The sequence below is a fragment of the Palaemon carinicauda genome, chromosome 20, assembly GCF_036898095.1.
Source record: "Palaemon carinicauda isolate YSFRI2023 chromosome 20, ASM3689809v2, whole genome shotgun sequence".
Classification (NCBI taxonomy): domain Eukaryota; kingdom Metazoa; phylum Arthropoda; class Malacostraca; order Decapoda; family Palaemonidae; genus Palaemon; species Palaemon carinicauda.
Window position 1 is genome coordinate 94,637,700 of NC_090744.1, and position 14,528 is coordinate 94,652,227.

The 14,528-nt window shown below is 34.9% G+C and overlaps 2 protein-coding genes across 2 annotated transcripts in view; one reads left to right on the forward strand and one right to left on the reverse strand.

Annotated features, from left to right (window-relative positions):
* The window catches only part of LOC137659542 (uncharacterized), a 439,525-nt gene that overhangs the window by 410,555 nt on the left and 14,442 nt on the right, over nt 1–14,528 (forward strand). The gene's annotated exons all lie outside the window — the stretch shown is intronic.
* On the reverse strand, nt 7,198–10,974 carry LOC137659541 (uncharacterized). The gene is made up of 7 exons (XM_068394407.1): nt 10,915–10,974; nt 10,431–10,515; nt 9,787–9,901; nt 9,135–9,222; nt 8,739–8,842; nt 7,716–7,839; nt 7,198–7,397 (listed from the first exon to the last, which is right to left on the reverse strand). The coding sequence occupies exons 2-7, from the start codon at nt 10,489–10,491 to the stop codon at nt 7,254–7,256; spliced, it is 636 nt and encodes a 211-aa protein (XP_068250508.1). The 5' UTR covers nt 10,492–10,515; nt 10,915–10,974; the 3' UTR covers nt 7,198–7,253.

Consider the following 14,528-nt stretch of genomic DNA (forward strand, 5'->3'; position numbering starts at 1 on the left):
ATCTACTTCTTTGAAAGCTCCTTGGCCACTTCCCAAAAACTCTAAAGCCACTTCTTGACAGCTCCTTAACAACACTTTCTGAAAATATCTACTTCTTTCACAGCTCCTTGGCCACTTCCCAAAAACTCTAAAGCCACTTCTTGACAGCTCCTTAACAACACTTTCTTAAAATATCTACTTCTTTCACAGCTCCTTGGCCACTTCCCAAAAACTCTAAAGCCACTTCTTGACAGCTCCTTAACAACACTTTCTGAAAATATCTACTTCTTTCACAGCTCTTTGGCCACTTCCCAAGAACTTTAAAGCCACTTCTTGACAGCTCCTTAACAATACTTTCTGAAAATATCTACTTCTTTCACATCTCCTTGGCCACTTCCCAAGAACTCTAAAGCCACTTCTTGACAGCTCCTTAACAATACTTTCTGAAAATATCTACTTCTTTCACAGCTCCTTGGCCACTTCCCAAGAACTCTAAAGCCACTTCTTGACAGCACCTTAACAACACTTTCTGAAAATATCTACTTCTTTCACAGCTCCATGGCCATTTCCCAAAAACTCTAAAGCCACTTCTTGACAGCTCCTTAACAACACTTTCTGAAAATATCTACTTCTTTCACAGCTCCTTGGCCACTTCCCAAAAACTCTAAAGCCACTTCTTGACAGCTCCTTAACAACACTATCTGAAAATAGCTACTTCTTTCACAGCTCCTTGGCCACTTCACAAGAACTCTAAAGCCACTTCTTGACAGCTCCTTAACAACACTTTCTGAAAATATCTACTTCTTTCACAGCTCCTTAGCCACTTCCCAAAACTCTAAAGCCACTTCTTGACAGCTCCTTAACAACACTTTCTGAAAATATCTACTTCTTTCACAGCTCCTTGGCCACTTCCCAAAAACTCTAAAGCCACTCCTTGACAGCTCCTTAACAACACTTTCTGAAAATATCTACTTCTTTCACAGCTCCTTGGCCACTTCCCAAAAACTCTAAAGCCACTTCTTGACAGCTCCTTAACAACACTTTCTGAAAATATCTACTTCTTTCACAGCCCCATGGCCACTTCCCAAAAACTCTAAAGCCACTTCTTGACAGCTCCTTAACAACACTTTCTGAAAATATCTACTTCTTTCACAGCTCCTTGGCCACTTCCCAAAAACTCTAAAGCCACTTCTTGACAGCTCCTTAACAACACTTTCGGAAAATGTCTACTTCTTTCACAGCTCCATGGCCACTTCCCAAAAACTCTAAAGCCACTTCTTGACAGCTCCTTAACAACACTTTCTGAAAATATCTACTTCTTTCACAGCTCCTTGGCCACTTCCCAAAAACTCTAAAGCCACTTCTTGACAGCTCCTTAACAACACTTTCTGAAAATATCTACTTCTTTCACAGCTCCATGGCCACTTCCCAAAAACTCTAAAGCCACTTCTTGACAGCTCCTTAACAACACTTTTTGAAAATATCTACTTCTTTCACAGCTCCTTGGCCACTTCCCAAAAACTCTAAAGCCACTTCTTGACAGCTCCTTAACAACACTATCTGAAAATAGCTACTTCTTTGAAAGCTCCTTGGCCACTTCCCAAGAACTCTAAAGCCACTTCTTGACAGCTCCTTAACAACACTTTCTGAAAATATCTACTTCTTTCACAGCTCCTTGGCCACTTCCCAAAAACTCTAAAGCCACTTCTTGACAGCTCCTTAACAACACTATCTGACAATAGCTACTTCTTTGACAGCTCCTTATCCACTTCCCAAGAACTCTAAAGCTACTTCGTGACAGCTCCTTAGCCACACTTTCTGAAAATAGCCACTTCTTTGACAGCTCCTTAGCCACTTCCCAAGAACTCTAAGGCCACTTCTTGACAGCTCCTTAAAACTTTCTGAAAACAGCTCCTTAAAACTATCTGAAAACAGCTCCTTAAAACTTTCTGAAAACCTCCTTAAAACTTTCTGAAAACAGCTGCTTCTTTGACAGCTCATTAGCCACTTCCCAAGAACTCTAAAGCCACTTCTTTGACAGCTCCTTAGCCTCTTCCTATGGACTCAACATAGTCTCTTCCTTCAGAATGGAATCTAATTGTCCCTTCATACTTCTAATGAATACCCTCATTAGCTATCATCGACAATCCTTGTACACATTTTTGCTCTTCTTAATTGTCCTCTCATATATCCATGACATTTAAACTCTTTATTTCTTCCACTACTGCCACTGAATCAGCACAGTCCAATCTGAACCACGTCTTCTAAGTTCTTTCCATTCGAGCTTATAACTTTTTTACGGCGTCTGTCAGAAACGTTATTGACCTATCGAGATAATAAAAAAAAAAAGAAATTTAACTTCTCAAGCTGGATATATTTTGTTGGTAAACGTTCGAGTCCTGGATCCAATTCTTTGAAAAAGAATTTTGGTAACTTTTCATAATATCCCTTGGATACTTTTCCTTGTTTCTTTCCTCACTTGGCTATTATTCCCGTTGGAGCCCTTAGGCTTATAGCAACCAGCTTTTCTAACTAGGGTTGTAGCTTAGCAATTAATAATAATGGTAATTAGATTGAAGAAAGTTTTGTTGGGCTGCAATAAGGAAATCAGAAACATATATGACAAAGACTTAAGATTCAGTGTCAACTAACTCCTTATTTCAAAATTGACTGTCATTTATTTATTGTTGACAGGTAAATACTCGCGTTCCTAACATTGACAATTATTTCTGATAATAAGTTATTAATATTTGCTTTTCAAAGGCATGAATTGTCTGTGTCTAAAGCCAGGGGCTAATTGAGACGGGTAGTTTGGGGGGGAAGGGGAGGGGCGAGATGTGAAAGAAGATCTTGCTGGCAATGTTACCCCGTCTTTCTTCTGACGTTGTCTCTGTTTGAAAACTGTTTATTAATCAATACAAACATCCATTTACTCAATAAGTTATTATGCAAACACACATCCACACACACACACACACACACACACACACACACACATATATATTTATATATATATATATATATATATATATATATATATATATATATATATACATATGCATTTATATACATATATATGCATACACACACACACACACACACACACACATATATATATATATATATATATATATATACACTCGAGTTATTTCGCAACAATTTTCAGGTATCTTTCTTTGAGAAATCCCAGGTTCGATCCCAGAATAAGGTAAATGTTCATTATTAGATCCGGGATATGTATTTGTTTTCGATAACATTAGTGATAATCATGGCAGTACTTAAATTTTATCATAGTTTGTTATTCTTCCTGAACCGACAGAAATCCATTGTAGACTTGCAATGAGAGTACTCACATAAAGTACAGTAAGTGGTTTTCCAGTAGAACCGAATTATTGATTAACCAACAACCCTGTACTACTTTGTACTCCTGTTTACAGGTCATACTTCTTGATATTTCTAGATTTTTGATGGTACTGAAAACTAATATTTATCTCAAATTCACCCTTTTTTTCTTTTTCTTCTTCTTCTTTTGAGGGGGAGCATTTCATGATAAGTACAATCAGAAAACCAAAGGTGGTTCAGAGGTTTTTCTGTATTGTCAGAGCTTATGATATTAACACTGCATTCGCCAGGAAGGACTACGGGCCTTTTATCTATCTATCTTTCCATCTGATTAATCCATAGTTTCCAGGAAGTATTTCCATTTTCCTGATCTATCTATCTATCTAGTATTGACAATTTTACTCATCTATCTATTCATCTATCGGACGTGAGCTTCTTCAAGAAGGCCTTATCAGAATCTATTTGTCCTCCCAACTATTCAAATATACAATCAACATATCCTGTCATGACGGATTATGTATCTGTAAAGATTGTTCTTTTCTGGATATTCAGAAGAAATTCAATGAAACAATTTAGACGAATAATAGAGCGTTTATAAGACACATGAAAAATACAAGTCTCCCACCACTCTCTCTCTCTCTCTCTCTCTCTCTCTCTCTCTCTCTCTCTCTCTCTCTCTCTCTCTCTCTCTCTCTCTCTCTCTCTCAATACAATCATGCATGTAAGCTTACTCACACATTGAGTTGTGTGTGCATGTATATGCATATTCCCACGTGCAGCAATGCATATTTATTAACTGAAAATCGAAAATGGCGTAAAACCCATAAATAAAAGTTTAGGTTCCCTTTATTACGTAAAAACAAATAATTTTCAACAAATTTAGGAAAAAATGCTAGAGTAAAACATTTTATTCATATAGCTTAATTATTGTCATGTCCAGTTTTAGAACATCTTCAACGTAACTTCATGAAAGAAACAAATAATTCTTTTAGGATTCTTCTTCTTCTTTGTTTGCATCTTTTCCCACTTGTATGTGGGGTCGATGTTTCTGACCAGCTTTCTCCATCTACCTCTGTCCCACACATCATCACCGGTTAATCCCTTTGATCGAAGGTCATCCTTTATACAGTCCATCCACCTTCGCTTTTGGTCTCCCTCTCCTTCTCGTTCCCTGTACCTCCATTTCCATCACTCTCCTCCCAATATACTGTTCATGGAGGTACTGGAACGAGAAGGAGAGGGAGACCAAAGCGAAGGTGGGTGGACTGTATCAAGGATGACCTTCGATCGAAGGGATTAACCGGTGATGAAGTGTGGGACAGAGGTAGATGGAGAAAGCTGACCAGAAACATCGACCCCACATAAAGGTGGGAAAAGAAGAAGAAGAAGAAGAAGAAGAAGAAGAAGAAGAAGAAGAAGAAGAAGAAGAAGAAGAAGAAGAAGAAGAAGAAGAAGAAGATCCTAAAAGAATTATTTGGGATTAATTAGAGATAATCGTTAGAATATAAGGATTATCAACCACTGCGCTTTACAGTTTCTTCCTTATTTCCTGTTATTTTCATTAAATATACGAATCGAAAGTATATGGAATTCAACGTAAGATTAGAAAGAGGAAGTCAATCTTATAGAAACGGTATTTATCTTTCAAGTAAAAGATGACCAAAATGATAAAAAAATCAGTATCTTACTTGAAGGCAGAAGAACCACAACTCTGTTTACGACCGATTGATTCAATTGTTTATGGGACTGTAATCGAATAAAGTTTCTGAACCAACAGATATTCATATGTGGCAAGAAAAGTCCGTAGATTATTTAACTTAACCTTTAGCTTGAATCGCTGGTTTACTAATGTTTGAGGTTCAAGTAATTCCACCTTTTTCATGTTGGACTTAATGATGACAGTGAAATGAAGAAGTTGCGTATTTTTATGTTTATATGTGTAAATATGCGTATGTATCTAATTACATAACACGCTGAATATTAAATTACGAAAAGAGATAGTAAGTCTATCACTGTTTTATATAAATATCAAAGTAATAATAACTAATAGAAATATCCTCTATAGGTTGAAAAAAAAATTATATTTTTCTTAGATAGGAATCATTTTCAATATATATCTCTTTTGATTCCACGTAATTTAACATAATTACTGACGGCAGCGTAATATCAATCTTTAAGAAATAAACAGTATAATTCCTATACTTATTCTCGTCTTTGAAGATCCGGAAATCCTAGACAGACGACAAAATTCATCGTTAAAAATTTAATATAGTCGGACTGTTGAAATTATGGGGAATATCAGTGCTCCAATGCTGTGTGTGAGAGAGAGAGAGAGAGAGAGAGAGAGAGAGAGAGAGAGAGAGAGAGAGAGAGAGAGAGAGAGAGAGAGAGAGAGATCATATGCATTGGTCACAAAAAAAAAAAAGTGTTTTCGTTGTATATACTGAACTCCATTACGTGGTATACTCGTAAGGTTATAATGAATATACCATGCATATTTATATTTATAGACACATAGGCTACACATGATATACAGTATACTTAAATCCCAATTATTATCAATGAATCCTTTTTAACACGTCTTACATTTTAAATTCTCCCTGAATATATATATATATACATATATATATATATATATATATATATATATATATATATATATATATATATGTGTGTGTGTGTGTGTGTGTCTGTATATATATATATATATATATATATATATATATATATATATATATATATATATATATATATATATATATCTTGATATTTGTATTTTCCTGTAGCTGGTTCCGGAACATTGCGATATTTAAGAACTTAAAGACCATTCATGAATGGCAGAAGCAAGAAACAGTGACAATACCCTAGAGACTGACCATATATACTTATGATCAGTGCCCGAGCCCCACTCTACACAAGCTAGGACCAGGGAGGTTTTTAAAAGGTTTTAAAGGCCTCTCGTGAATGGCAGAGGCAAGGAACAGTGACATTGCCCTAGCAAGCAGGGGAATGCTCGAGAGACTAACCATATATATACTTATGATCAGCGCCCAAGCCCACTCTCCACGCAAGCTAGGACCAAGAAGGATCAGGCAATGGCTGCTGATGACTTAGCAGGTAGACTTATAGGCTCCCCCAGGGCTCCCATCCTTAACTCATAAGGAAGGTGAGTTTGAAGACACTACAAGAAATTATCGAGTTTTAACGGAACTCGAATCCCAGTCCGTTGATCGCCAGAAAGTGACGTTTCCAATAGGCTATGTAATCTGGTACAGTAATTCGGTGATGGAGTTTGCGAATGAGAGAGTAAGATCAATGGTTTCAACTCAAATATTTGTTATTATTTTTATTACCAGCTAAGCTACAACCCTAGTTAGAAAAGTACAATGCTGTAATAAGTCCAAGGGCTACAAAAGGGAAAATAGCCAAGTGAGAAAAGGAAATAAGGATAAAGATAGAATAGTGTGTATGTGTGTACCCTCAAACAAGAAAAGTCTAAGCTAAGACACTCAGACTATGGTACAGAGGCTATGGCAATACCTAATATTAGAGAACAATTTACGAAGAAGAAGAAATTACTGGCTGAATATGGTTCCAATATTTTCTAATTTAGAAATCACTTTGTTAAATAGTACAGTGAGCTTTTTATCCTTTAAAACTAAAAAGATGGTACAGGTAAAATACATTCTTAAAAACATTAATTTTCAGAACCATGACTGTATCAGTCGGTCAGATGCATTGAAAATCAACGATATTAGATTAGGTTTTCATAAAAGAGTAAAGGTAAAAATATTTGCAAAGAGTCAATCGTGAATAAGAATAAAATGTATATGTAAGAAAACTAGAATTTTAATTAAGCTTATCAAAATACATTACATTCCAAAATGAATTAAAAAGAGACATTGGATTCCAGATGGGAGTGAAAATAACCTTTAGATTTTCCTGCACAAAACGGCATTGAGGCCAGATTCAATCACAGGTGCTACAGCATTCAACTGGTCTTCAATCTGCTTCAGGAGGGCGGGGCCGTGTTCGTTGATGTCTTGGTTGATCTCGTCGGCGCCTTCGAAGTTGGCCTGCGGAGGATACAGAGTATAATATGAAATTAAGTCATACCTATTTGGCTATGAAAAGTATTGAGTACAATTTTCCCCCAAATAAAAGAATAGGCACCAGACATTTCTATAATGAACTATATTTGTGTTTATATGAATAGAAGTTTTAGTGATAAGTCACTTGTTATAATATAGACACACGCTCCTATAAAGATTTGCAGCTGCTATTATATAAAGGGACATTTCTAAAATAAATTATGAATGCATTTATACAAGATAAACTTTTCCATAGTAAAACATAATTTTAGATATGGTGGAAAGACAATAGTTTTTACTTACCAAAATTTCGTCGGCAGAGAGCGTCAATTCGAGGGTGTTGGGCATTATGCAGACGGACACGGGAGACATGCCGTAGCTTTCGGTTTTAAACTCAGTCGTGAATGCCAAGCCGGAAATGGAAATTCTGGAATTGTCAGGGATGGTAGAGTGGGAGAATTATTATTCAATAAAAATAATATTGAAAAGATAAAGAAGAAGAAAAAGAATTACTTTATTACATGTGTTGGAAAAGACAAAATATAACAAAAGAAAGTAATGTCTAAAACTGAGACACATCACCCAGGAACCTAGGAGGAGCCGTTGCAAAGGCTAAGTTCTAATCCTGAATCTGAACCATTATAGATAAAGAAATCATGGAATGATTTCAATTCATTCGCAAGATACCTCTCTTTGATGGTGTTTGATATGGCAAGGGGTACGTGACGTCGATTGCTTTAATTGGCATGGGAATGATATTTAATTCTTGTCTATATTTTGAGAAATGTAACTGACCAACTCTTGGGAAATTGAATAATTTTTTTTTTATTGCTATTTCGTCTTTTCTCAAAGAAATCAAATCCCCATTTGGTTGGCCTTTGTTATTCGTTACTTGGTTGATGGTGGGATGGGGTTCAAGGTGAGGGGGTTCAAAGGGATGGGGTGGGGGTAAGAGTTCAAAGGGGTAGGGGAGGGGGGAGAGGGTTCAGAGGGGGTGGATTTGAGGCAAAGGGTCCAAAGGGGGTGGATGTGATGATTCAAATGGGCGGGGATGAGGAGGTTCAAAGAGGTAGGTTATGGCTAGGGAGTTCTAAGGGGGTGGGGTGAGAGGGTTCAAATGGGGTGGGGTTAGGGCTAAGTGGTCAAAGGGGCTGAGGGTGAGGGGGCTGAAACGGGTGGGTTATAGCTTGGGAGTTCAAAGAGGTTGGGGCAAGGGGTTCAAAGGGGTGACGTTGGGGAAAGGGGGTTCAAAAGTCGTGGGACATGGGGCTTGTTCCTAGAGGATATTTTCCCCTGACAACAAAGAAAGAGACCAATAATGCTCACTCTCCAACACCGGCAGCCTCGTAGGATGCTCCTTCAAAGTCTCCAGTCATGGTGTAGCTAGGAGTGTTGCCCTTCAGATCTCCCAGCTTTATAGCCATGACGGTCTGTGATTACAAAATCAAAACGATTGTTAAGTGATTGTTATAAAATAGGGTGGGCTGAATTTAGAAATAAAGTCGTCAAAATGCTGTCCTAATTTATTTTGTGACTTTTCAAAGAAATTTTCAACTCTAGTTTCAATGTTTGTGAGTTATTTATACAGTTTGAATAAATCTAAAGTTGTGTGTATGTATGTATATGTATGAGTTAATGTATGCATGTAGGTATGTATATGCATGGTTGTATGTAAGAACATGAAAATACACAATTACCAAGATCAACAAGACACGAACTTACTTTCTTTGTCAATATCGGTGGCGTGAACTTCGTGCAGGCGATGCTGGACAGACCTGTGATGGAAGCGTCGGTGGCGGAGAAAAAGATGCTGCAAAAGAGAGGGGATAAGATTGTGTGTAACTGTATTTGTATGTCTTTGAATAAGGTCCTAGAATGTACAAGTGGTCAACGTGATGTTGATGAGACAAGGAATAATGACCCCATGGCTAATGACATCCTTGAGAAGATTGCAAATGAGAAATGCTAGAGGCAAGGAACAGTGACATCTCACTTAAGATAATTACTATTTATTTCAGCAGCTCAAGTTTCTTTTTTTTTATCTTACATGTTTCTTTTTAGTTTAATTAAAAGCCTAATCTTTATATAGGTTTAAACAAGTGCTTTTTATATTTCAGTAAACTCAGCATCGCACAAAGTTACCGGCATTTTTTAGAATCTTACCACCATAAAAAAAAATAATGATTTTATAAAATCAAGTTACATGACACTTCTTGATGAACTAGCCTTTTTTTTTTACTTAAATCTTTCACCATACAAATAAACAAACATAACTTGGCTCTAGAAGTAATTATTGTCAGGAAACAATAACTTTATTCCACCCCCCTCCCCCCCACTCCCCCTTCTGACGTGAGATACCAACATCCCTGCTCACCTGCTGTGGTCAGTAGAGATGTGGAGGTCAGTGACACTTGGCACTCTTATTGGGTCAAGAACTGAGAAAACCATTTGCAGAGCTTTTGTTATCTCGGCCTCAAATAAGCCAACAGCTGAAGAAATACAATGAGGAAACTTAGCACCATGAAAGCCGATGATAAACATGTCTACCAAAAATGAATAACAGAAATAATTTTTCTCTTTGTCCTGATAAACTCTTTGATGTTATTCAATTTTGATAATGAAAATATTTGAATAAAAGCATTAAGATTTAGGTACTACCTATTCCATCAAATACTGCCATAATAACAGGCGATATATATAATACATATTCTATCAAATAATGGCATTACAACAGGTGATTCACTTGATTCATCATTATTCAATCAGCGTAAACTCAGGCTGGATTAAATTCTCCTTTCGATAAATGAAGCGAAAATTTGGTCAGAATTATGGATTTTCATGTCGAGAGAGAGAGAGAGAGAGAGAGAGAGAGAGAGAGAGAGAGAGAGAGAGAGAGAGAGAGAGAGAGAGAGAGAGAGAGAGAGAGAGAGAGAGAGAGAGAGATATGGATTCTTAGCCTTGAGTATAGTTTTGTGAATTAGTAAATGTACAAAACTAGACATAAGGATTACTACTTACGGGTTGGGCTGGCAGATGCCATGAAGGCCCCAAGGGACAGGAATACGATCGTCTTCAGCATTGTGGTGGATTTGTTTCGAGTGACCTGAAAGAGAGACCAGGGAAAGACTGGAACAGGTTCTTTTGGAGTTAGCTGTGACCCCTTACTCTCCCCCTCACCAAAAACAAAGAAGAAATTCTTGCCTATTCGTACAATCATAACTAATGAGATATTTTTATGGATTTAAATACTTTCATATATATATGAAAAGTGATTGATTTTCTGTTTTGAAAATTCTCCATAAAGTTGAAATGATAGTAATAAGAAAATTATTATATAAAAAATTTCTCTAACATATCTGAAAAGCGACTGAAATCACAATTATGAAATACCTTTCAAACCCTCGAAGAACTGTCTGATATAAAAAAAATGTCACAGATATTGAATATGAGAAATCCATTAACATCTGCTAAACAGCCACCAAATTCTAAGTCTTTAACCTACCTTAGGACTGTCGAAGAACTGCGCTGAGGATTACCGAGTCCTGGAGTTTTATAGTTCCCCGAAGCAGATGTTTCTTCCCAAGTAGCTAATCTCTCCCTTAATCTTTCAAAAGTTAACAACACATTACAATACTGTCTATAGTAACGAGGGAAACCAAATTGCGAAACCTGTATGGATGTCAAGAGGTTCTCACGATACAACACCTTGCCATTTCACACACTCCTCTTCCAATGTCTTTTCTGTTGCTGTGCTTGTGCGATCTGGCGACATGTTTAATGTATCACTCAGACAAAGTATAATGAATGATTATTAGTAGTAGTAGTAGTAGTAGTAGTAGTAGTAGTAGTAGTAGTAGTAGCAGTAGTAGGAAAATTATTATTATTATTATCATTATTATTATTATTATTAGTAGTAGTAGTAGTAGTAGTAGTAGTAATAGTAGTAGTGAAATTATCATCATTATAATTATTATTATTATAAGTACTACTTTTACTACTACTATTATTATTATTATTATTATTATTATTATTATTATTATTATTATTATTGGAAGTAAAACTAGTCGAAGAGCAGAATTTTATATATCCTTAAGAAAACTATAAACATATATGCATCTCTCTCTCTCTCTCTCTCTCTCTCTCTCTCTCTCTCTCTCTCTCTCTCTCTCTCTCTCTCTCTCTCTCTCTCTCTCTCTCTCTCTTTATATATATATATATATATATATATATATATATATATATATATATATATATATATATATATATATACATGATTGTAGAATTTGCTGAAAAAAAAATCTTAAAATAATAAAGAACTTCTTTTATTAAAAGCAACATAGAAAAAGGACATGGAGAAGCACAAATGGAGAAACGAAAAATGAAATAATTTATTCTCAGTCAAAACGTCAATTTAGTTGAAAATGTAAATTTTAAACAAGTTAATGTCAAGCGACCATAGAATGGTGAGAAGAGAAATTTGTTTAGATGTAAGGAAAGAGAGAGAAAATTTGATTTTAAGAAAGAAAATAAACACTCCTGTAATAAGAGGAAAATTTCATGAAATTAGTTTAGCACTACGAAATAGGTACTCTCAGCTACATGCTGAAATGGAAGCAAGTAAAGAAGAAGTGAACAATAATTTAGCAAAACTTGTATTGGAATCAGCACAAGAGATAGGTTGAAGAGTTTCTAAACAAGATCAAGGAAAACTATCAGTAAAGACCAAAACCCTAATCAAGAGAAGATTGGAAATGAGGGTGAAATCCAAGTGAGATGAAGTAAAATTAGCAGAACTATCCAAAAAAATAAACAAAATAAAAACCTAAGACATTTGTAAACAAAATCAGATCAAAATTCAGGAAACACTAAATAAAGGAAGAAGCATCAAAATGATGAAAAGAAGACTTGGAACAGGGCTAAAGCAGATGTTTGCTTTAAAGGATGAAAATGGAAATATTCACAATAGAGATAGAGTGATAAAATTGCAGAGTATTTCTATAGAATGTTAAGCAATAGTGATATAAGAAATAACTTCACCAAAAGAAGTAATGAAACACCTGAGCCAGTACCGAAAGTGACAATATAAGTAAGGACAGCATTAGAAGGCATGGGAAGAGGCAAAGCAGCAGGTGAAGATGGCCTGACAATTGTTATAACAATAAATGGAGTAGATTTCATAGTAGTTAAAACTGGTTGAACTCTATACCAAATGTCTGCAAGAATGCACTAAACCTACAGCTTGAAAAAAAAAATTACCATTATACTAATTCACAAAAGGGAGATACAAAAGACCTGAAAAATTACCTCCCAATAAGTTTACTCTACGTAATATATAAAATATTTACAAATATCAAATTTGGCCGAATAGAAAGACAACTAGACTTTAGTCAACCAAGAAAGCAGGCAGGCTTTAGAAGCAGGTATTCTACAACTGACCATATCCATGTAATTAACCAGCTAATGGAAAAACCAACAGAGTATGACAAACAACTATGTATGTTATTTATAGATTATGGAAAAACTTTTGATTCTGTAGAAACTTTAGCAATAATGAAAGCCCAATTACATAAAGAGAGTGGAAAAATTCCCATTGAGAAAGGAGTTAGACAGGGAGATCCCATCTCTTCTAAATTATTCACAGCATGCCTAGAAGAAGATTTAAAAATCTAGATTTAGGAATTAACATTAAAGAAGAATACCTTAATAACTTGAGATTTGATGATGGCATAGTTCTCTTTAGTGAATCAGGGGAGGAATTGCAAAAGATGATAGAAGATTTGAATAGAGAAAAAAAATATATGAATGAAAATTTATATGAGTAAAACTGAGATAATGATCAATGAAAATGCAGAAAGACATCAAACTAGAGTTATGGACAAACCTTTTGAAATTGTTAATGAATTATGTACCTATGGCAAAGAGTAGATGTTTCCCCAGGATATGAGACACTAAATTAAAAAAAGGATAAGCATGGGTGGAGAGCTTTTGGTAACAAAATAAAACTATGAAAGTAAAATGCCACTCTCTCTAAAAAGAAAAGTATTTAATCATATGGTCCTAGCAGTATTAATTTATGCCTCAGAAATTTGGATCGTTACTAAAGTTAAAACATAAGCTAGTTACAACTCAAAGAGCAATATAAAGGATAATGCTGGGATTAACACTAAGAGACAGAAAAAGAGTATCAGGAATACGAAAACAAACTAAAGTAGATGATATTCTAACAAAATGTAAAAGAATTAAATGAACTTGGGCAGGACATACAATGAGAATGGCAGACAATAAATGGACATTGAAAACAACAGAATGTGTCCGTAGAGATTATAAATGAAGCAGGGGAGGAAGAGAAGAGGATGGATTGACGAACTAAGAAAATTTGCGGCTATTGACTGGCATAGAGACCATAAACAGAAGCGAGTGAAAGTGCATGTCTGAGGCCTTTGTCCTGCAGGGAACTAGTAAAGGTTGATGATATATATATATATATATATATATATATATATATATATATATATATATATATATATATATATATATATGTATATATATAAATATATATATATATATATATATATATATATATATATATATATATGGGTGTGTGTGTTTATGTAAAGAGAACCCCAGACTTCTAGATACTTTTGCTTTGTATTAAGGTCATTTCAATCAAAGCAAGTAATGTAAAAGGATGAACCAGTTTTACCAGTAATTAACTAACAAATAAACGAATTTATGACCATTTCCTCTATATAAAAGTCATTATTGCTCATTTCATTTGGGGAACAGATAATAGATTAAAAAAGGTATTATTTCTGATCCATATACGAAGATGCGATAGACGGATAAATAATTCTGAAGTCATGCAAAATAGGCTGGTGTTATATCAACGCAGATTTGAATTTCTTCAGTAGATATTATAATAGTTTATAGGTAAAAGGAAAATTTATATATACTGTATACACACACACACACACACACACACACATATATATATATATATATATATATATATATATATATATATATATATACAGTATATATGTATATATATATATATATATATATATATATATATATATATATATATACAGTATATATGTATATATATATATACAG

Coding starts and splice junctions, on each gene's coding strand:
- LOC137659541 (XM_068394407.1), bottom strand. CDS start 10,491: ATGCTGAAGACGATCGTATTCCTGTCCCTTGGGGCCTTCATGGCATCT. Junction 9,223..9,786: donor ATCTCTACTGACCACAGCAG/GTGAGCAGGGAT, acceptor TCTCTTTTGCAG/CATCTTTTTCTCCGCCACCG. Junction 7,398..7,715: donor TCTCTGCCGACGAAATTTTG/GTAAGTAAAAAC, acceptor TATCCTCCGCAG/GCCAACTTCGAAGGCGCCGA.